The sequence below is a fragment of the Heteronotia binoei genome, chromosome 1, assembly GCF_032191835.1.
Source record: "Heteronotia binoei isolate CCM8104 ecotype False Entrance Well chromosome 1, APGP_CSIRO_Hbin_v1, whole genome shotgun sequence".
In the NCBI taxonomy this organism is placed as follows: Eukaryota; Metazoa; Chordata; class Lepidosauria; order Squamata; family Gekkonidae; genus Heteronotia; species Heteronotia binoei.
The window spans coordinates 125,833,906-125,854,900 of record NC_083223.1 but is presented as its reverse complement, the minus strand read 5'-3'; the positions used below and the strand labels follow the sequence as shown (position 1 = coordinate 125,854,900).

The 20,995-nt window shown below is 42.8% G+C and overlaps 1 protein-coding gene across 1 annotated transcript; it reads left to right on the top strand.

Moving 5' to 3' along the window:
• Positions 1 to 4,735: 4,735 nt before the first annotated feature.
• On the top strand, positions 4,736 to 20,928 carry NMBR (neuromedin B receptor). The gene is made up of 3 exons (XM_060238272.1): positions 4,736 to 5,136; positions 18,225 to 18,573; positions 19,850 to 20,928. The coding sequence occupies exons 1-3, from the start codon at positions 4,736 to 4,738 to the stop codon at positions 20,249 to 20,251; spliced, it is 1,152 nt and encodes a 383-aa protein (XP_060094255.1). The 3' UTR covers positions 20,252 to 20,928.
• Positions 20,929 to 20,995: the final 67 nt, after the last annotated feature.

Genomic DNA, 20,995 nt, shown 5'->3' with positions numbered 1-20,995 from the left:
ACAGCCCTGGCAGCAAAACTCCCGGCCCCACAGCCCAACACGTGGCTTTTGCTGTCCCGTTCGTCTTTGTCTGCCTCCCCTGCCCTCAGCCCCAACTCACCCACCCGTTTCTTCCTATACCAGATGAGCTGCTGGGAATCAGACCTTGGCTAGAGTCACATTCTGGATCTGAAAAATGAGCACCCTGCGGGTCCCAATTGGGAGTCAAAGGCAGGATATTAAAAATGAGGCAAACAAAATGAAAATAAATCCCACAAAGTATACATTCTTTCAGTGGCATGCCTCACAGCAGCACTATCGTTAGGAGATTGCGAAGTACACTGCAGAAATGAAAACAGTAGATGCATGTATACTTTGAAATCCCAAATGTAGTTCTGCTTTCAAAATCACAAATTTGATGAAATAATAAAATGGCAATGCAACAATATAACAGCAGCCATAAAATGCCAATAAAAAAGTGAGAATTAAAAGTGCACTTCTGCGAGGAGAAACAACAGCAACTGCACACATTGATTTGCAGCAAGGCAAAGAACTATTTTTGCCTGCCTTCTAAGGACAGGGCAAGGAGGTAGACAGGTAAATGTCCCTGCATAGAAGGTTCCACTGTTGGGATACCATCATCCATCACTCTTGAACATATAGTCATATAGTATGCCTCAGATAATTGATTTTATCATGCACAAGCAGGGGACCAGTTTTTCATTTTCCTGAAAGCCCCCTGTAGCCTTTCCTTTTTGTCCTTCCTACTAGCCTTCCCACCCTCCAGCCAACCTATCTTTATCTGCCCTTCTGACTTCAACTCTCTTCCCTCTCCATAGCAGTCTCTTTTTTTAGAAAACTCCAGCCCAATAGCACAGTGCTGGTTGCTGGGCCCAATTGTGCAGTGGGGAACCTGCAAGGCTACACCTCCCCTCCCCCTCAATTCCATCCCCAATACTATTCCTCTTTTCCTCCTCCTGGTAGCCTTGATATCCTCACCTCCCCCAACTTCCTTCTTGTCTTCCCATCCTATCATTTATCTTCTTCCCATCTTCAGCTATTTGTTTATTTATTTCATTTTTACTCCACCTTTCCCCACAATGAGGAAAACAGCTTTCTTATTCTTCTCCAGTTTATCTTCTCAAATACTTTGTGATGCAGGCAATCCTGTACAGGCAAACTGTGTACCTCCAAGCAAAGGGGGGGGGGGGCAAGGGGACTATGAATGTACCACCTTGTGGCCTGGTTGTGATCTTCTTGTTTCAGATTTTGCTTATTTGAGAAGAATTTTCCATTTCTAAAGCATTTCATGCCAAGAGGGGGGGGGGAATCTGCACTCTGCTGAGAAGAGTCCCTGTTGTGGTCAATAGCAACATGGTGGATTGAAAGAAATTGAAAACTTTTGAACAAGCCACTTGAATTTAGGATTCAGTACCAGGCACTGTCATTGTGTGTCAGGATTCAGTGCTGGGAAAGAGGGGCCATGGAACATGCTCAGAGTAGCTTTTCCTTTGCAGTGAGTGACCACAGCTAACCCACATGCTTCTTGGATTCCAGGTAAAAGAGGATGACATCTTATCTTGAAATTAGTTAGGTGTAAGAAGGGCAGTGTGTTGGAACTGATATAAACCCTTTAAGCCCACTGGTTTTCCTTTAGCCAGGCGCTCTTTCTCAGCCAGTCCTGTTTTAAGTATGAAATGGGAAAATACTGCCTCCAACTCCCTAGCAGTAGAAAAATATTTGATCCTTGCAATGTGATAAATAACACTGTAACCTCACTGGGAACTTGTTCTGGGGCAGAATAGGAACTGCTGGACTATAGACCCAGTTCAGACACTGGAAGACTGGGAAAAGCACTGCTCTTCAGATATCATTTCTTGTCAGCTAATAACTGTTCCATTTCATGGGTATATTAATGAAGTGACTGTTCACAGATGAGGATGGTAAAGCCTTTTCTAATGAAAAATTGGAGGTAAGATAACATTTGCAGGGGGTGGAGAGATTGCCTTGCTGTTGAGGATTCTACCTGCCGCTACCTTGCTGTCTGTACATCTTGGCTCACTGAGTTTCAGTGTACCACCTCGGAATCGGGCTCAAAGAACAGAAAAGGCAAGGAGAGTTCCCAACAGTATCCCTGGCCCTGGGGAAAGCCTGGCAGTCTGTTACAGCAAAATCAAACAACAGAGGGTCTTGCGGCATCTGAATAATTGTTGGTCACGGTAATGTATCTGTAGTGACACAAAACAAGTTGTTTTCCAAACAGCGTGCAGGCGTCCAGTCTGGGTTCTCATTGGACAAGAAGCACCAGCCCGGGGACAATCATCTCTCTTTCCCTTTCATTGTCCTAACATGGTGACAGCAATTCTTCCTCAGCGCTCCCAAGGGTCAGTTGGTTTAGACAGAGATGCTGTCTATTAAGCAATGGCGCTGGCGCTGCTTCTCTCAAGCGACGAATGCATAGGAGAGACCGACAGACAGATAATTGATGCATGAGTGTTTTAGACGTAAGTACTTATTAGTCATGCACACATACACACGATCTTCCGATGGAACATAGATCTGGAAGCCTTCATAACAAACGTGACTGCCCACTGTATGGTATTTGCAGGCTACAGATATCCGGGAAAGGCTAGCAGCGTTAAGCGCGGAGGCCCCGCGGTCTGACAACCAAACCCCAATACTCTCACAAACGCAAGTCTTTCCCGAATTCCCATTCACTCCCAGAGGATGACAAACCAAACTAAAAGGAGCCCCGAAGGAGTTATTGATGGAATAACTTCACCAAGCCAGCGAGCTAGTTTGTAGAGAGATGACCTTAGTGCACAATGCAGCAGAGCAAAGACCTCTCTCCCTTACCAGTTTTATAGTACTAGGTTGTGAGTATTGCTTTGGTCCGGGTTGTCTAAGAGCTGGCTTTTAGTCTGGGAGGTTTGCAACGGAGATCCCACACAGAGGTTTGTGCACGAGTCCGCTGAATTCGGCGGAGTTCGGCCGCTTGAACGCTGGAGGAAGTGGGTGCGCGGCCCCGCAGGCTGTTTTCAACTCATCTTGCCTTTTACTGACTTGGACGTAACTCTTAATGATGTAGATGGCGGCTTACTTCCGTTCAAGTATCTTTAGGAAACCAAACCTTCGCATTATACCTGGGATGTTGTTCTGTCCCTGCCAGGATCTTTCTCTGTGCGCTCCAAAACTTGTGTGTGCGCGCGTGTGCGCGCGCGCAGTCAAGTCGCTCCCAACTTATGGCTACCTTAAGAATCAAAACCTCTAACAGCCTTGCTCAGGCCTTGCCAAGGAGGGCCCTGATTTCCTTCATTGAGTCAATCCATCTCATGTTGGGTCTTTCTCTTTTCCTAGCATCATTGCCTTTTCGAGTGGCTCTTGTCTTCTCAGACCAAAGTCTGAGTCCGACAGAGTTGTATTTTGAAGATTAACAAGATTTTTTTTTTTTTTAAAAAAAAATGTTTATCTTAAAGGTACCACTAGACTCAAACTTTGTTCTGCTGCTTCAGACCAACACGGCTGCCCACCTGGCTCTATCTTGTCTTCTCAGAATGTGATTAAAATAAGATCGCCTCAGTCCGGTCATTTTAGTTTCTAGGGAGAATTCAGGCTCATTTATTTGTCTTGTTTGGCTCGCAATTAAATCTCCTTAAGTTCAATAGGACTTACTCCCAAGTGTGCACAGGATCGCGCCCCCTTAGCGCGGCCATGAGCGAATAAGCGCAGTTTGGTTTTTCATCTAATTATTTCTGTAGGGGAACGGTCATCCGCTTCACCGCCTGGTTGTAATGGGTAAACATAACCCGAACAGCAGTTTGAGGTTTACAAACCAGACAGAAACAATACAGTGTTCCCCGGAGCTGAAGAGCTATATTGCTGAAGATCGTAGCCATGTCCGCTCTAGAGTAAGTCCCAGTCTAAATGATTGACTTCCACTTGACTATGTTGGGGGCCGCGCAGAAAAAAATTTGTCTTGTACTGGATAGGACTCCTGAACTCTTTCAGTACTAAAGAATGGACAGTTCCCCTCTGCCGCCCCATCCCAAGAGACTGCGTGTTCTGACCCTCCAGGTGAAGATGCAACTCAGGCGCCTTGAGAATGGCCTCACTGCTCGTTGGGTCTGCTCTGCTGTTCGCTTGGCTGGGCTTTCTCGCCCAGCTCTCCGCCCAGTTCCCCAAGTCGCCCGCCTTGTTCTTACCATCACCGTCACCGACGTGGAGGCCGCAGCGGAGAGGGGGGAGCCCCCCCGTCCACCCCCGCCCCCGGCGCCCAGGAGTCCCAGTTTCCCGCCTCTTGGCAGCTCCTCCTTGCGGAGGCGGACCCCGCGGCGGATACAAAGGAAAGGCACATCTTGGGAAAGAAGGGGGAGCTGATCGGCGCTCCCATCAAAACCCGGCAAGAAGTTGCCGTAGTCCAGGGGCCTCCCGCCTCCTCTGGCAGTCCGTCTTGTCGCTTCGAAAGCAGCCCGCCTGGCAGGAGGACGCGTGTCCTCGCCCGGCTGGCTACTCTCCGCCTTCAAGCCGCTCACCTGCCCGACACGCTGGAGCGCTCGCCACCGAAGTGACTCCGGGGGTGGGGGTGGGGGGGGGACAGCCAAAGTTGCTCCTCGGCCCCGCGAGATGCGGCGGTCTCCTTGAGTCGACGCGGCGGCTGCTTCGCCTTGGGCCGAAGGGCTCGGACACAAGCGCCACCCGCCCAGCAGCAGGGCGTCCCCGGGTCGACTCGCCAGAGGAGCCCGGAGGCGGCCGGGCCATGCAGCTGAGCAACCTGACGGCGGCGGACAACGAGAGCGGAGCGCCGCCGGAGGCGAGCGAAGAAGAGGGGCTGCCCTCGCAGGCACGGGCGCTCTTCATCATCCGCTGCGCGATCCCGTTGCTCTACCTGTTGATCATGGTGGTGGGTTTGCTGGGCAACGTCACCCTGCTGCGGATCTTCGCCGGCCAGAGCGCCAGGCGCAGCGTGCCCCACATCTTCATCTCCAGCCTGGCCGCCGGCGACCTCCTGCTGCTGCTCACCTGCGTGCCGGTGGACGCCTCGCGCTTCTTCCTCGAAGACTGGATCTTCGGCGCCCTGGGCTGCAAGCTCCTCCCGGCCATCCAGCTCACCTCGGTGGGCGTCTCTGTCTTCACCCTCACTGCCCTCAGCGCCGACAGGTAGGGCAGCCTCCCCAGCAAGAGAGCCGGCCGGGAAACTTCCTCCTTTCTCTCTCTCTCCCTTGCACCCTCCCCTGAGGGGGTGGGCTGGTTGCACACACATGGCAGAGTGGGGATTTGACCTTGGGTCTTCTGAGTCCTTGTTTCTTACTGCACTTATTACATTTCGCTGGCTTACTCCGAGGTATCATTGTGCACATGTTAATTGCTTTTTGTGCAATCTGTAGAAAAATTAGCTGAGAAACTGTCTTCCTCCCCCCACCTCCAACGCTTTAAAAAATCTCCACTGGGGACTCAGGGACACTAACAGCACTGAATGAGCCAAAGGAGGTGCTGCTGAACAGGCACAGATACTAGTAGCTGTGTCAGGCCATTGGAAACCATGGTCTAATTTATCTAAATCCTTTCTTTGCCTGAAGAAAGTAGAGTTGAGTTCTGACAGTCTAACAGCAACAGCAAAGGTGAGAAATTTGGACAAGTAGCCATTTGTGACTGCTAGGTGTCTGGAAAATCCATCTGTTGGCAACTAACAGGGAACAGATGTGCGTCCCAGTGCAGATCTGTCCTTCATTCAGGGACACAGATGGCAACAACTGCAACCCATGCAGAATTCCAATCAGTTCTCATGCATCCTTAGTTACATGCATCCTCACTATACCCACACAGTAGAAAGCCATGGTCCAGAATAAACCATGCAGTCCTCGTGGCAAGAATTGTGTTCTGAAAACTTCAAACCAGACATACGCTTTTCTAGCTGCTCTGCTATGTTGCATTCTCAGCCTTCAAGTTTAGCAAACAGTCATGGAAGTTCCCAGGTGTGTTAGCAGCTTAAGTTTATGAGTGCATAAACTCCAAAAGGTATAGTGTGAAATCTGAGAGAGATACTTTTAAGGGTCTCTTTCTTATATCATATTTTGTCCTTGGGTTTCAATATTCCAGTACGAAAGTATATTGCATCGAATATAAATGTAGGACATAAAGATGTGACAATTTTCTCATTACAGATCTTAGGAGCAACCATAGTCTCACAATGCACATGTATTTCATATGCAAATATATTATTTGTATTCACGCACCTTTCATAACTGATGGGACACATATGGTATACTATACTCCTATTTCTGGCTAGACTGCTGGCAAGGTAACTCTTACAAAGCTGTTTGTTGTTGTTGTAGGAACGTTTAACAAGGTGTTGTTGTGGGAGCAGTTTCACAGAGGAAGAGGCATATTCTTTCTTTTATTAGGTCTATCTTCCTCAGGTCACAATAATACAGTTTCCTTTCCTATGCCAAGACAATGGAAGAACAAATGTCATACTAAGCAAGCTGGGTGCAATAGTTGGCAATTCAGCCAAAAAAATGTCTCTGTGGAATCATTTTGGTTTGAAAAATGCAGAGACATTTTTGGTAGGTTATAGTTATGGACTTAAAGCAGCATGGTAAATATAAGTATAAAATATATTTTTAACATTTAAATAAATTTAAAATTAGCTCACTAAATATATAAAACATAGACATGTTTCCTTATGCAATATACAACATAGGTAAGTGCTGGTAGCAATTAACTGTTGAACAAAATTGTGCATAAACTATTTGGAGGATAATTAGGTATATAATTGAAATGAAAGTTAACCAAACCACAGAGGTATTTTGGACTTCCTTCTGTTTAGAACAAGATTTGATTGTCACTTACCAATGTGATGAAAAACACATCAGCTCCATGCAGCGATTCAAGTGAAACTAATTACTGTGAAAAATTACCTTTGGAAAAGACTGAACACCTGTTGGAACAGTTTTTTTTTTCTAGTTGTGTTATTCATATGTATTTATGAGTTTTGTAAAAGTTTATTTCAAAGCCCATTCTCCAAACTGAGCAACATAGTTTACAAAACTCCAGAATAAAAACAGATACCAAATGTAATCAAAAATAAAATGCACAGAACTGCTCAAATACAATAAAACATCACAAAATGGTAGAAATGTATCTAAACAACAGCAATTAACTAGCAAAAACAGCACAAAATGATAAAAAAACTATACATATCATAAGAAAAATATAAAATCCAAATAATGGGACCAATTATACAGCACCTACAGATAAAACCAATAGGAGAGACATACTCTAAATAAAAACCAAATACAATCAATAAGATTAGGTGCTCAAGTTTAAAACAACCAAACAAAAAGAAGACCTAAGGGGGGGGGATAGTTTTCAAATTGTTGCAAAAATAAGCTTGATACTAGATGAACTTCTTAGGAGAGAGCATTCCAAAATCAACACATCACAGCTGAAAATCCTTGTTTCTAGCTCTCCTCCCCCTGCTTTGCTCCATATGTGGGTAGCACACAAAGTAAGGCCAATCCAATCCAATCCAATTTTCTGTTCCTTTGTTTCTTACTAAAAAATGAGAACTTTTGAGTAATTAATAACCAGTTCTCCTTTGGAGCAGTAAACTGAGAAGGAATGAAAAAGACTATGTATTCCCACTATCAATTATTAGCATATGGCAATTTAAGGGATGCTAGGTATGGAGAATGAAATCATTATAGGACAGGAAGGAGCACAAATGATTAATAATAATATTAAATTATGGTTCAAGGACATAACTTTGCTTTACACCTTTATTCAATATAATTTGACTTGAAAGTTGACCAGAGGGGTCATACCTCACTTGACCAGAAGGAGAGTCATAAGAGTTGTTAGATCAAAAATAATAATCTGTCCATAAAAGGGTACCTCAACTTCTTCCAGAGCCTCTTTCTATGTATTGAGTCCAAAGCAGCCCTGAAGTCTATGAATGCAACCATGAACATGCCCTCTTTAAAGTTAGCATATTTGTCTATTAAGAATTAGAGGGAGTAACAATGGTCAGTAGTACTAGGGCTCTTCCAGAATTTGGCCTGTTCTTGACCCAGAGAATTGCCTCTTCCAACCAGGTTGATAACTTGTTATAAAGAATGGAAGCATACAGCTTTCCCATTATGGATAACAAACTAATAGGAAAGTACGGTAATTATGCAGATCCAAAGGATCACCCTTTTTCTAGATTGGCACAATCATCACATGGTGTCACATCCTAGATATTATTGCAGTCTCATTGATCTGGGTAAAATTAGGTGCCAGAATTCCTGCCCACCACACAGAATACAGCCAGAGAAGCAGATCTTAAATGATGGGGAGGTTGGTATAGAAGAAAGCCTTAGGCATTTTGGGCTTTAAGAGTCAAGCTAGCCTTTTCAAATTATCCTCCACTACTGCAGATCCAAGTGTCCTCATAATGAACAAGGATGACACTGAGATCCCCTCCATTGCCACACCATACATACCCAAAGCATGATCAACTAAATCATGCAGATTAAGATGTTCAGAGACAGCCCACAGGCTGTGACTGTGACTTAGTGGTGGAACACATGGTTGGCATGTAGAAAGTCTTAAATTCAGTCCCCAGCATCTGCAATTTAAAGGATTGTGGAGCTGAAAGACTTCTCCCCAAGACTGTGGAGAATTGCTGCCAGTCACAGTAGGCCCTGATAGACCAATGATCTGATTCAGAATGTGGCAGTTTCATCTGTTCAAGGTAGTTATGAAGTAATGAACGGCTCCTACCAAAGCCTATTTATCAAGGAGTTCTAAGTCACTAAGGGGGTGAAGCTTTGGGTTCCTCGACACCACATCTGAGACTACCTTCACAAACTCAAGTATGAAGACTGTTGAGCAGCAGGATGGGCAGTACAAAAATAGAATTCCTATTCTGTCCTAAGTCTCAGACATCAGCTACATACATTTGAGGCTGGAATTCTGAGCACTGCAAATAGCCAACAGACAACAGCCATTCCCCTTCCTCTGCCCTTGAGACTAGACTAATGCTGCACCAGGAAACTTGGAAGGCATAGTTGGTCCAGTGAGGTCTTTGTGATACAAATGAGCTGAGCCTGTTTCTACAGGATTACATTCTTGATTATTTATTCCCCCTCCCATGAACCACCCTGTCATTAATCACTAGCACTGTTAGTTTAATTAATAGTCAACAAAGGTGCCATGGTCACCTTTGGTCAACAAAGGGCCCAGAATAAGGGGCACAATCATTAGGTCATTCTGTGACTTTCTTAGGATATCAACTAAGACCCTGCTGGCATAATCTACTGGTGAGTTTGGCATCATCGCACTCTACTGTCACTATGCCATTATAATCCCAGCGCTGGTACAGCTGTACCAAATAAGAGGCCAGAAACAGGCAGCACCAAAGGCATTGTCAGATGAAGAGCAGGGTTTAGTCATATCTCAGATCCTGCCCTAAGTGCTGGTGAAATCTTATATACCCATGCCTAAGAACAAATACTCTCCCTGTTGCCTAATTAAGTCTATGCTTGAAGGATATAGACAAGCTGGAACAAGGAGGAGGGCAACAAGAATGGTGAGGGGTCTGGAAACCAAGTCCTGTGATGAAAGGCTGAAGCAGCTGGGTATCTTTAGCCTGGAGATGACTGAGAGGTGATATGATCACCATCTTCAAGTACTTGAAGGGCTGTCATATATAGGATGGTGTGGAATTGTTTTCTATGGCCCCAGGTCAGACAAGAACCAATGGGTCGAAATTAAATCAGAAGAGTTTTCGACTAAACAGTAAAAAGAACTTCCTAACAGTTACAGCAGCTCCTCAGTGGAACAGGTTTCCTCATGAGGTGGTGGGCTCTCTGGAGGTTTTTAAATGGTGGCAAATTACCATCTGACATTGATGCTGATTCTGTGAATTTAGGCAGTTCATGAGAAGGAGGGCAGGATGGGTTGCATCAGTACTCTCGTGGCCCTTTCTTACACACCCAGAAAATGCTGTTCACTGTGTTGGGGTCAGAGATCCTGAAGATTTTTTTTTTGTTCATTTTCTGGGCATGGAGCAGGTGTCACTGGGTGTGTGTGGGGGTATTTGTGAATTTCCTGCATTGTGCAGGGGTTGGACTAGATGGCCCTGGAAATCCCTTCCAACTCTATGATTCTATGCTGCTACAGTACAGTTTAGGATGCCAACTGTTTCCACAGTCAACCACTGCTCTCCCAAGCACTATGTAAATATCAGGCAGGAAACCCATTATTCACTTTTGCCACCTCCTCTCCAATAATTTATGGTGCATGTGAAACCATGTAGGCTATATAGTGGAGAAGGGATGTGAGAAAGAAGGTTGCTAAAATGAAATGCTGCTCATAAACTTCACAAAGTTGTGGGATGGCTACATAGGAAGGTGCAAAAATAAATCATTGGAGTCTGGGTTAGCTAATACAGCCTATGACTCCTTCTAGGACTGCTTGGTGTAGAGCCAGTTTGGTGTAGGGGTTAAGTGCATGGACTCTTATCTGGGAGAACTGGGTTTGATTCCCCACTCCTCCACTTGCACCTGCTCGAATGGCCTTGGGTTAGCCATAACTATCACAGTGATTGTCCTTGAAAGGGCAGCTGCTGTGAGAGCTCTCTCAGCCCCACTCACCTCACAGGGTGTCTGTTGTGGGGGGAAAAGACAAAGGAGATTGTAAGCCGCTCTGAGTCAGAGAGAAGGGTGGAGTATAAATCTGCAATTCTTCTTATTTTTCTTCTTGTTAGCCCATGTGGGGCTTGAGCCAGGGAATTCATGCATGCTAAACCTTGAATGTTCTACAGCACTATGCCTTTCTGTACAATTTTTCATGCCCTGGTATCTATGGGGTTGCTTTTGACAATGGGGCTAATGGAAATTCCAAATGCCCCATGATTTTTCGCTTCCTCTGGTGCCTAGCTGGGCACCTGATTACATGGATTGTCTGCAGTGTGCATCATGTGAGTTCTCTCCTGCTTTTGCTGCTGACTAGCTTGTTGCTAGCCAAAATGTATGCTTTGTCTTATTACTATCTTCCCTTTTCGTGGGGTTTATTCACAGTTACGTTATGGATAGTTTCGTTTACCTACAGTGAGCTATAAGAGAGATGACAGGCATACCTTTTGTGAGTATTTTGTATTGTTTTTTTTTGTTGCTCTACCTTCCTGTCTATATTCAGCCTGCTTTTTTTTTTTAAAGCCTCTTGGGGCATTCTCCCTCCGGCGTGAGGGACCTGAAGTCTTGCTTGAGAGACACTGTGCAGTTTTCTCTGCCAAGTGAGCTGTGAAAATGTCTTGGTGATTTGGTTAGAATGGCTATGCTTCCTTCCTCCTGTGTCAGCCTCTGCAAGAGGAGATTCAAGTCTCCATTCATGAAGTTACCATGAGTTCAGTGGTTTCAGCACTCCTACTGGGTATGCCATAGTCCGACTCCTCCATACAGTCTAAGTTGCTGTGTTTCATTTGTTCCTGCTCCTGTTATGTTCTCTATGTGAGTGGGGGCAAAGTAACACCACACAGGAGTGGCAGTATCAATGCCTGTGAGTTGGTGGCTTCCAACTATGTTTGACACTGGTGTGTCACTGATATGCTAGTCTCTGATTGGTGGATGTTGCTGGTGTTGCTGTGAGTCCAGTGCTTCCAGCTCCTTGGAGTTGGGCTTTTTGCATTTCCTCTACTGAAGGATGCTGAACATGGATGGAAGCATCAGTAGTGTACCAGCATCCGGAGGTTAGGATTGGGCACCTATTTGCTAAAAAATTGAAGAAGATGAAGATGAAGATATTGGATTTATATCCTGCCCTCCACTCCGAAGAGTCTCAGAGCGGCTCACAATCTCCTTTACCTCCCTCTCCCACAACAGACACCCTGTGAGGTGGGTGGGGCTGGAGAGGGCTCTCACAGCAGCTGCCCTTTCAAGGACAACCTTTGCCAGAGCTATGGCTGACTCAAGGCCATTCCAGCAGGTGCAAGTGGAGGAGTGGGGAATCAAACCCGGTTCTCCCAGATAAGAGTTCGCACACTTAACCACTACACCAAACTGGCTCTCCTAAATTGAACCACATTAGTTCTCCTCCTCTTCTGAATTAATATGTGCTGGTACAGTCCATGTAGTTTATCAGAAGGGGTGGAGGTTAGCCATATTAAAATATTAGTCAAAATATGAATGGATAATTGAGCAGCTGCAGTTCTCTATCCAGCAGCAACAAATATATGGCCATTTCTGTTTCTTCTGTGATACTTTATGACAGCTCTGCATATAGACTATGATCAGGGGTTGTTTTGTAGAAAAACGGGTGGTGGAGCTCATCCAGGGATTGTTATGCAGCTGCACCTACTATTCAATGGACAAGGAGGTGGAACTCTAAGGAGGAGGAGGAACTCTCAGAAAGGTTCAGGAGCTGTGCTCCTGTGATCTCCCACTGAATCTGAGGCCTGACTATGATTCTCATGTTTTGATAGCAAGCATTTTCATAGCTTTCATAGGTCATTTTGGAAAATAATATGGGCATGTTTTCTCATTGTTGCTTTTTATTTGTTGTATCCACCAATGACTAGTCATGAGTTCAGCAAGGAAACAGAGGGGATAGCCCCATGGTGTTTGAGATTAGGCTAAACATCCAGAAACCAGTCTTTTCACCCTCATGGCCCATGCCTTCATGCTCAGTAGTCATGTCTCTAGGAAACTGGCCATGGGTTGTAGCCAAAGTAGCTTCCCATTAACATTATCCATTTAGAATATCTACCCACTCAAGGGTGGCTTTTTCATGGATTTCCCCCTTGATTCTCCCATGCTGCATTCTACATTGTTCCCAAGGTCATAAAGGGAGAAGACTGCAGAAGACAGGGAAGCAAGAAAATTCTATTCTGTGACCTCTGCTTCATCCTCCAATTCAACACTTTGACATTGGAATGGCTGCATCAAAAAGTAGTTTCTTGATATATTTCTCTTGCTATTTGAAGCTCCTGTGTACACAGTCAATTGTATCAAATGGGGAGATTTTAATGACATTCGGAGAAGTATCACCCTTGTCACACCCTGACATTTTGAATATATTTTCCTACTCTGTCTGAATGTATCAGCTCTAATGTACTGTACTTTATTGGAAAAGCTTATTGGACCAAACTGCAAACCTAGACATGGTAAGAATTGAGGAGCCTTTTATGAAGGCCTCATTAAATCACTCTTTGGGGTGGCTTTTTATGCATAGGCAATTTACCACTTGGATTAGGTAAATTATCACTTCACATCATTTTGTGGACCTTCCCTATGCAGTAGGGTGAAGAAAATTGGATGCTTTTTCTGTCATCCAAATTGTTTATATCACATCAAGATTACTCTGATTCCAGGGAGCATCTGTTATTGGATTTTTCTGGTTCTAGGAGTTTAAACTATTTGTCAGATGATTCAGTCATATATTCCTGTAATGTTACCTAAGATAAATTGAAACTCAAAAACAAAACAGTGCAACATTTGTTGTTATTTTTTAGGTATCTTCTAATTACTCAGTGTTTGGACAAGACATATGCCTATGATTTGAAACAGGCACATGTGTAGAGCAGTTCCCATTCCATAGCAAAATGGTGCTTTTTGATACACATTTTCCCCAACTGTATTCCACTGCCATAGTCAACCAAAAGCCCTAGACCTCCGTCCTGTTTCTCATAAATCCCAAGCATAATTAATTACCAGTAGCCTGGGAATTTCTGCTCATTTGCATTAATCTGGATCTTAGTCCTGATATAAATATGATGCTGGTGAGGCAAAATAATATGTTCATACAACTTTATGTGCACCCAGAATCTTTTTTAAAATATGGTTGCTACCTCTGCAAAGCAACAACTTGTGCTTGAGTTAGTATGCCAGAGACCCATAGTGGGTGTTGCACTAGCATTCTAATTAAACAACATATCTTATTGAACCTGGAGATCTGTGTATGCTTAAGCACTAGTAGCAATCCAATGTAAACAAGACATTAGGCTTGTAGCAATTTCCTGGGTAAGTCCCTTCACTTTGCCAGCATTGTGTTTAACTTGAACCACAGTCTTGGGAGGTGCATCTAGGCACCTACACTACTGTCAGCTATTTTGAATGTGCAGCAACTGAAGAGCTGTCCTGCTAGCACCCTGTGAGACTCTGGAGCTTGCTTTCCCTTTCTTCCATACTGTCCTGCAAAGAGCTGTCTGAATTTACTGGAGGATTTCAATTCACTAAGGGGATTTCCTAATCTAATCAACATGCTTATTGGTTAACATGGTTGTTAATAAAAGGAACAAAGCTCCAGCTCCAGATCCCTGGACATCATTAATCATGGCTGTTTGCAGAAAGCTGTAAGGTGCTTGAAGGCTGAAGACAGATAGTTTTCATTACACTTGTGAGGCTGGTGCTGAAAGCATTTGTGTGTGCAGAGCTTGTCGTAATGTTGTGAACCTAAAATGAATGTCCTTGAGGACTAATTTAAGGATCAGCTGGGTTTAGCCCTCCATGCAGTAAATTTTCTGGCAGAGCATCTGGCATCATTTCAAGCTCTCAAGGCCTCAAATGCCAACAGCCCAATGGTCCTAACACCGGCTATGCTTCAGGAAAGTACAGTTTTTGCATCTAAATCTCTTTCAAGGAGGCTTAACTTTAAAATAGGAAGTGTCAGGTCTTGAAAATTATATTCATGGTATAAGAGTGCTTTGTCTTAATTCATGGTGTAGGATGCAGAAGGGCTGGCAAGAGGTACTAAGTGATGAGGATGTACCTAGGGAATGAGCATTTATTTTTCCAAAATTCACTTTTTCAGATATAGACATTGATTCCTTTTATTATCCTATTTTTATTATCAAAAATAAAGAGAAACTCCCTTTTTTAAAGAAGAAAGGAAAATGTCTCTTTCATTTGTTTTTTATTTCTCTTTGTAGAAAAATCAATGCATGCTTTGTCATTTTAGCCCTTGCAGGGTTTTTTTTTTTTTCAATATTAGGTGGTGGGATGATTTTCTAGCAGGAAGATAGATATGAAGATTTGGGAAAACATTTCCTATCTCTGATCATCTAAAGTGTGAAATGAAATTCCTTCTTGCCCTTCTTGTCTTTGAATTTCTCTTTGATCAAAACAAAACTGATTAGAAATAGACTCCAAATTTCCCCCAAAAGGAAAAGAAATAGACTGTTGGATTGCAGGGAGAAACTGGGTAAAGAGGAATTAAGAAAATTTATTTTAACAAAAGGTAGATATGGCACTCAGCATATGCTCACAAGTATTACTACCTGTATTCTTAATTTATATGGATAAGGGCTGAATCTTTATTTCTGGGGCTAAGTCCTGGTAAACACTGTCTTAAATGAAGTCCAGAGGTTGTTCCTTAATTTTTCCATAACTGTTTGTATTGCACACAGAATTACATCCAGAACATTAAATAAGAGTCTAGGCCAGGGGTGTCAAACATGTTGCCTGGGGGCTGAATGAGGCCCCCGAGCAACTGGCTGTCTCCTTTTTCCTCTCTCTTGCTTCCTTCTGCATGATAGCACAGGAGCTACAGAGCAAAACCTCTATTTTCTCCATTGGCTGAGGCTCCTCCTTTGGGGAGAAAGGGGGAGAGGGAGAGCTTGCTTTGCAAGGCTCTCTCAATCACACAACAGAGCTACTCTTCCTTTCATTAGCTGAGGCTCCTCCCCCTCTTGGTCCTCTGGGGAAGGAAGGAAAGAGGCAGAGGTTCCTTTGCCCAATTCTCCCAGATCCCATAAAAGAATTACAAAGAAATCACCTTTAAGACCAATGAATGCTTTAAACATGTTTTAAGTTTTTTTTAAAAAAATCTTTAATTGTGTGTGTCTGTGTCCCTTATTAAGTTTATGTCTTTGCTACCTAATCTTAAATCTACGTAATCTTAAAACACACATGGCCCGGCCCAACAAGGTCTCATTTATGTCAGATTTGGTCCTCATAACAAATGAGTTCGACACCCCTGGAGGGCCATGTTTTAGACATGGCAATGCATTATTCAGATTATGGGTCAGGAGACTTTTCAGGTAAACAAATCTACATTACCCTATTCTTTTGCCCCCACCCTCACAGACTCAATTTGGGTTTATGTAGGGTCAGAGGTGATGCTGTTTGTTAGAAAATTGGTACTGTTTATTTCATGTCCATTCTAAAAGTGGAAAGATGGCACTGCTGCTAGTGGTGTAATGTTGCAATAATAGCAAAGCTGTATTATGTCAAACTTATATTGGCTAATAGTAAAACAACGCAGAACAATATATATATATTAAAATACACTAAATGAAACTCAGTCAAATTTGTCAAATTAGCCAGTGGATTCTGTGAAATTAATAAGTATGTCAGAATGATGAAATATCCTGTTGGTTTCAGTCAAAGAGTCGTCATTACATGATAAAATGTGGGCATTTTAAAGAAAATCTATGGATTCACTACTGGCAAATATAATATATCCCACAGAAAGAGGACACAACAATTGAACTGAATTATTTCTGTCCTGCTTTTCTACCTTTCAGGGTGCTCAAGTTGGCTGACAACCCATTATAGCCTAATTGTCATGGGTAGCAATGATAACTCCAGCTTCCCTTCCTGTTTAGTGCCCCACAGCACTAAAATCAGCATCTCTCAGGCCTACCAACCAGTTAATCACTTGACAATAAGCTTTCTGGTAGCTTTACCTTCAGGCCAAGATAGGAGAATGACAGGGGAGAAATTAGTCTCTTGGTTGCTTTTGGACTTGGATATACCCCCATGGAGATTCTGGGTATGATTTAGGCATTTAAAAGGTCTGTGGGAAGAAACTGAGGAGGATGCACCAGTTCTGGTTCCCAGCCCAGAAAGGAGATTTCAGGGATAGGAGATGGAATGGGGTGGTGCTGTGTGGTTCAGGGTGTTGCCCTGAGCCCCTTCCTTCTGCACTTAGAGCTGCTCAGGATTCCAAGCCAACAAAGTCCAGTCTGCTTTAACTACAAGGGGTGGCTTCCTCAGAAAGTCCACCCCTTCTAATCTGGGGTTCGATTCCAGGGGCAAAGGCACTTGCAAATAATGCTGTTCCACATTTCAGTCTTCAGTAAAAGTCCAACAAAGATTTATTACAAAACAGGATTCAGATTAAAACAAAAATACAACTTTCATTGCAACAGATTGCAAATAGTCAAGTGATTAAAATTCCATACCGGCTTGGTTATCAGGGAGGAGGAATGCTCATTAAGCATCAAAGTCTTTTCTCAAGTGAAGCTGCACGACAATGCCCCCAGGACAAACAGAAGCAATAGAAGGAGTGTGCACACTCAATAAATTCAAACAGTCAAATGTCCAAGGAGTGAAGCTATTTCTTCTTACTCCTCCGCGGACAGCCTCCACCAACAAGAAGAGAAAAACTTCCTCTAGCTTGCCCATTTCTTTGCTGCTAGTTAAAACTAAGTGTTTATTACTCACAGCTGTGGCTATTTAAAGGGTATGTACCAAATTTCCAGCTTGCTTTAACAATCTGAGCTAACAACATTTCCATACAGGTGCTCAGCTCTTGCTCCTCTCAGTTTGAGACTAAACAAAGTTTCATCATCCAAGAAGATCCAGACAATCTTTGCCTGGGACTTAAAACTACTGAAACTGTAAACTACCCAAAGCAGAAAAACTAAACATTCATACTAATAACAAATAAAAAAGACAGGAAAAACAGCAGACCAATGTGTCAAATATAAAACCAAAGCCTTGAAATCCTTAATTGGTGCTCAGGTGAAAGGCATGCTGACATACCAGAGTTCTAAAGGATGCAAGGAGTTCTAAAGGTTGGGTGACATAATTGAAAAAATCTATAGATCAGATCCTCCGATGATGATGTAAACATGCAGATAGGTTTAGATGACCATGGTGGTTTTTAATATATTAAGGTCCTAAACTGTTTAGATTAAAAGCAGTGCTTTACTGAAATGAATTGAAAGTGAAATAATATTGGTATAATATTCTCAAGCAAGAGATTATACACAACTGGACTGCTGTGTCCCAGATGAAGAATCCCTCACCCATTCAATTGCAAGGACTGAATCTGTACTTATAGAAGAGAATCTTATCTCCCCCCTCTCCACCCCGCATGTTACAGGTGCTGTATCTTAAGACCTTTTTGTAAACAAAAGTGCAGAAACTCAAGGCCAGTATACTCCCTTGACTAAATGACCAGTTAGAAGCTATAACCTTTAAATAAAGGAAACCATGTATTCTTTGAGAAATAATACTCATTTCCTCCTCCAATTTTAGGTACAAGGCAATTGTAAATCCAATGGATATTCAAACACCCAATGCAGTTATGTGGACTTGTATAAAAGCTATTGCCATCTGGATAATTTCCATCCTGCTAGCAGTTCCTGAAGCTGTATTCTCTGAAGTGGCCCATATCAACGATGCAGATAATGTCAGTTTCACAGAATGTATACGATATCCTCCGAAGGATGATTTACACCCAAGGATTCATTCGGTGATGATTCTCCTGGTTTATCTCCTTATCCCTCTCACAATTATTAGTGTTTACTACTATCATATTGCCAGGAGTTTAATTAAGAGTGCACATAACCTACCTGGAGAACATAGTGAACATTCTAAGAAACAGGTAAGTATTCTAAGTGTTTTCCTTTAAGAGAGTTTTAAACATCCATGTTTTTTCTACAGGAGCTCCCATGTTATGGAATGGACTCCCTGAGGAAGTGAGGAGTTGCCATCTTTTTATGGGCTTTTAGGAGGCACTGTATTTCATTTTAGGTGCTAGGGCTTTTAGTGTGGTATAGGTTGCAGCTATTTGGGGTGGGGTGGGAAAGAATTTCTCAGAATTATATTGTACTTTATATGTTTTTAATCTGGAATTGTAAAATGCTTTAAGTCACACAAAAAAGTGCAGTATAAATATATTTTAAAATTAGTAAAAAGTTAAACTATCCCATTCTCCTAACACTGACCAATTAACTGTCGACATGGTTTAGAGAGCATGGTGGGGAGGAGAGAAGATAACAATAACATGCAATATATGACCTTGGCTGGATTTTTCATTTACATCTGAATCCATTGCATATTTCTCTTTGGATCTAGCAGAATCCACAGCTAATTGTGCCCAGCTTTAGATGCTCCCATAGCACAGAGGAGCTTCAGTGGGTCCTTGTAGCAGTCATCCAGTTCATGGACTCCCTAGAGTCAGTTGATTGGCAACTGTGCAAACAGAATGCTGGACTAGATGGATCTCTGGTTTGATTCAGCATGGCTCTTTTTGTGTTCTAATGTTTTATGAGGTTTAAGAGCTACTCAGACCAATGGGAAGCCATTGTGCTATTGGCAAGAGATGCAAGACTTCAGGGTGGGTGCGTGTTTTCTTCACTGTCTTTGAACTGAACTTCCTTCACTCAAATTGTTAATAATATTAGTTTCTGAATTTTCTAGTATCACAGATGCAAACATTCTGATTGGATTATGCCTTGGCATGCATCCCCTAATATTTAGCAGGTGGGAGTAAGGTCTAACAGTGCCAATCATCTGCTTGGGGCTGGCTGGGGAAATTAATTAAACTTCCCCCTATTTCCTTTTCAGTAGGAGATAGATGTAGAGATTATGATGATGACCTTCACTATCTAGTGAACCCACATAATATGAACCTGAAATGTAGCATTATGTGAGTAGCTTAGTGCTCCATGCAAGAATCTGCTCCTGAAAATAATAGGTAAAAATATATATAGAGAGGGGGTTTCATTGGAAATACAGTCTTGGTTTCTAATGCTGTTAATTTTTCTGGGCTGTATTTAAGTGAGTTGTGAAAACTAATTCAAAGCATATTTGGATTAAGGATTCACTGCAGCTCCATTTACTGTGACTAACTAACTCTGCTCATTTTATCATTTCAGATGGAAACACGAAAGCGCCTGGCTAAAATTGTCCTGGTCTTTGTTGGTCTATTTGCTGTATGTTGGTTGCCCACCCATGTGCTTTATATGTACCGGTCCTTTAACTACAATAAAATTGATCCGTCACTTGGCCATATGATCAATACTTTGGTAGCCCGAATACTCAGCTTCTGCAATTCTTGTGTCAATCCATTTGCACTCTATTTCCTCAGTGAAAGCTTCCGGAGGCATTTCAACAGCCACCTTTGCTGTAGCATAATGCCTCATCAGCAGAGGTCTACGACTTATCTGAATGGATCTTTAGCCATTCGAATGACTTCTTTGGAAAGTCATGGTAGGAACACTGTCACCATGACAACTCTGCTCAACGGGCATCATCCCAAACAAGAGATATCCCTGTGATTTAATCAGTGTAATGTTTGAGCTTGGAATGATATTCAACAGTTATTCATTTACCATATGAGTACTTTATCTAACTCCCTTTAAAATGTACAGACATCTTGGATTTGAGTCCTTTAGTGTACATTCACATTGGCTTTAATGGAACTAGGGTTTCCCCCCCTGCACTTATCAGCTCTACAGTTTATTGCTTTGAACGACTGAACTTTTTTTTGGATGGTGGGTTGGTACTGATGAACATATAACAAACATACATATGAAGAGTAGCATATATAACTTGTTGCTATTTAAGGAGAAAAGAATAGTGATTTACTTAACTGACAATTTGACAGAGGCGCTTTGTTTTTGTTTTTTTAAAGGTTGTATACCTCAGTAATGTATTTTTACAAAAGGCTGTCCAGCAAACAAAGAACCACATATACTGCTAATGCTCATGCATATCTGGATATACATTCACACAGCTATACTTGCCCAGTCTCCAGGGAAATTAATGGATGTAGCTGGCAATATACATCCCCAGCCAGGGGCATCAGCTGTGTGCAAGCAAATATTGCTAGAGCAGGTGTCTAAATGCAAACAACACAATAACATATTATGTCAATCATGTATCATGAGAAATTAGGAGCATATATCAGGATCGTTTGCCATACATTTTGAAAACTCTATGGCTTGGGTCCTAAGGTGCCCTTCCATCAGTGCAGTAATGATAGTGCTTTTAATGGAATTACTGTTCCATTTGTGGATGAG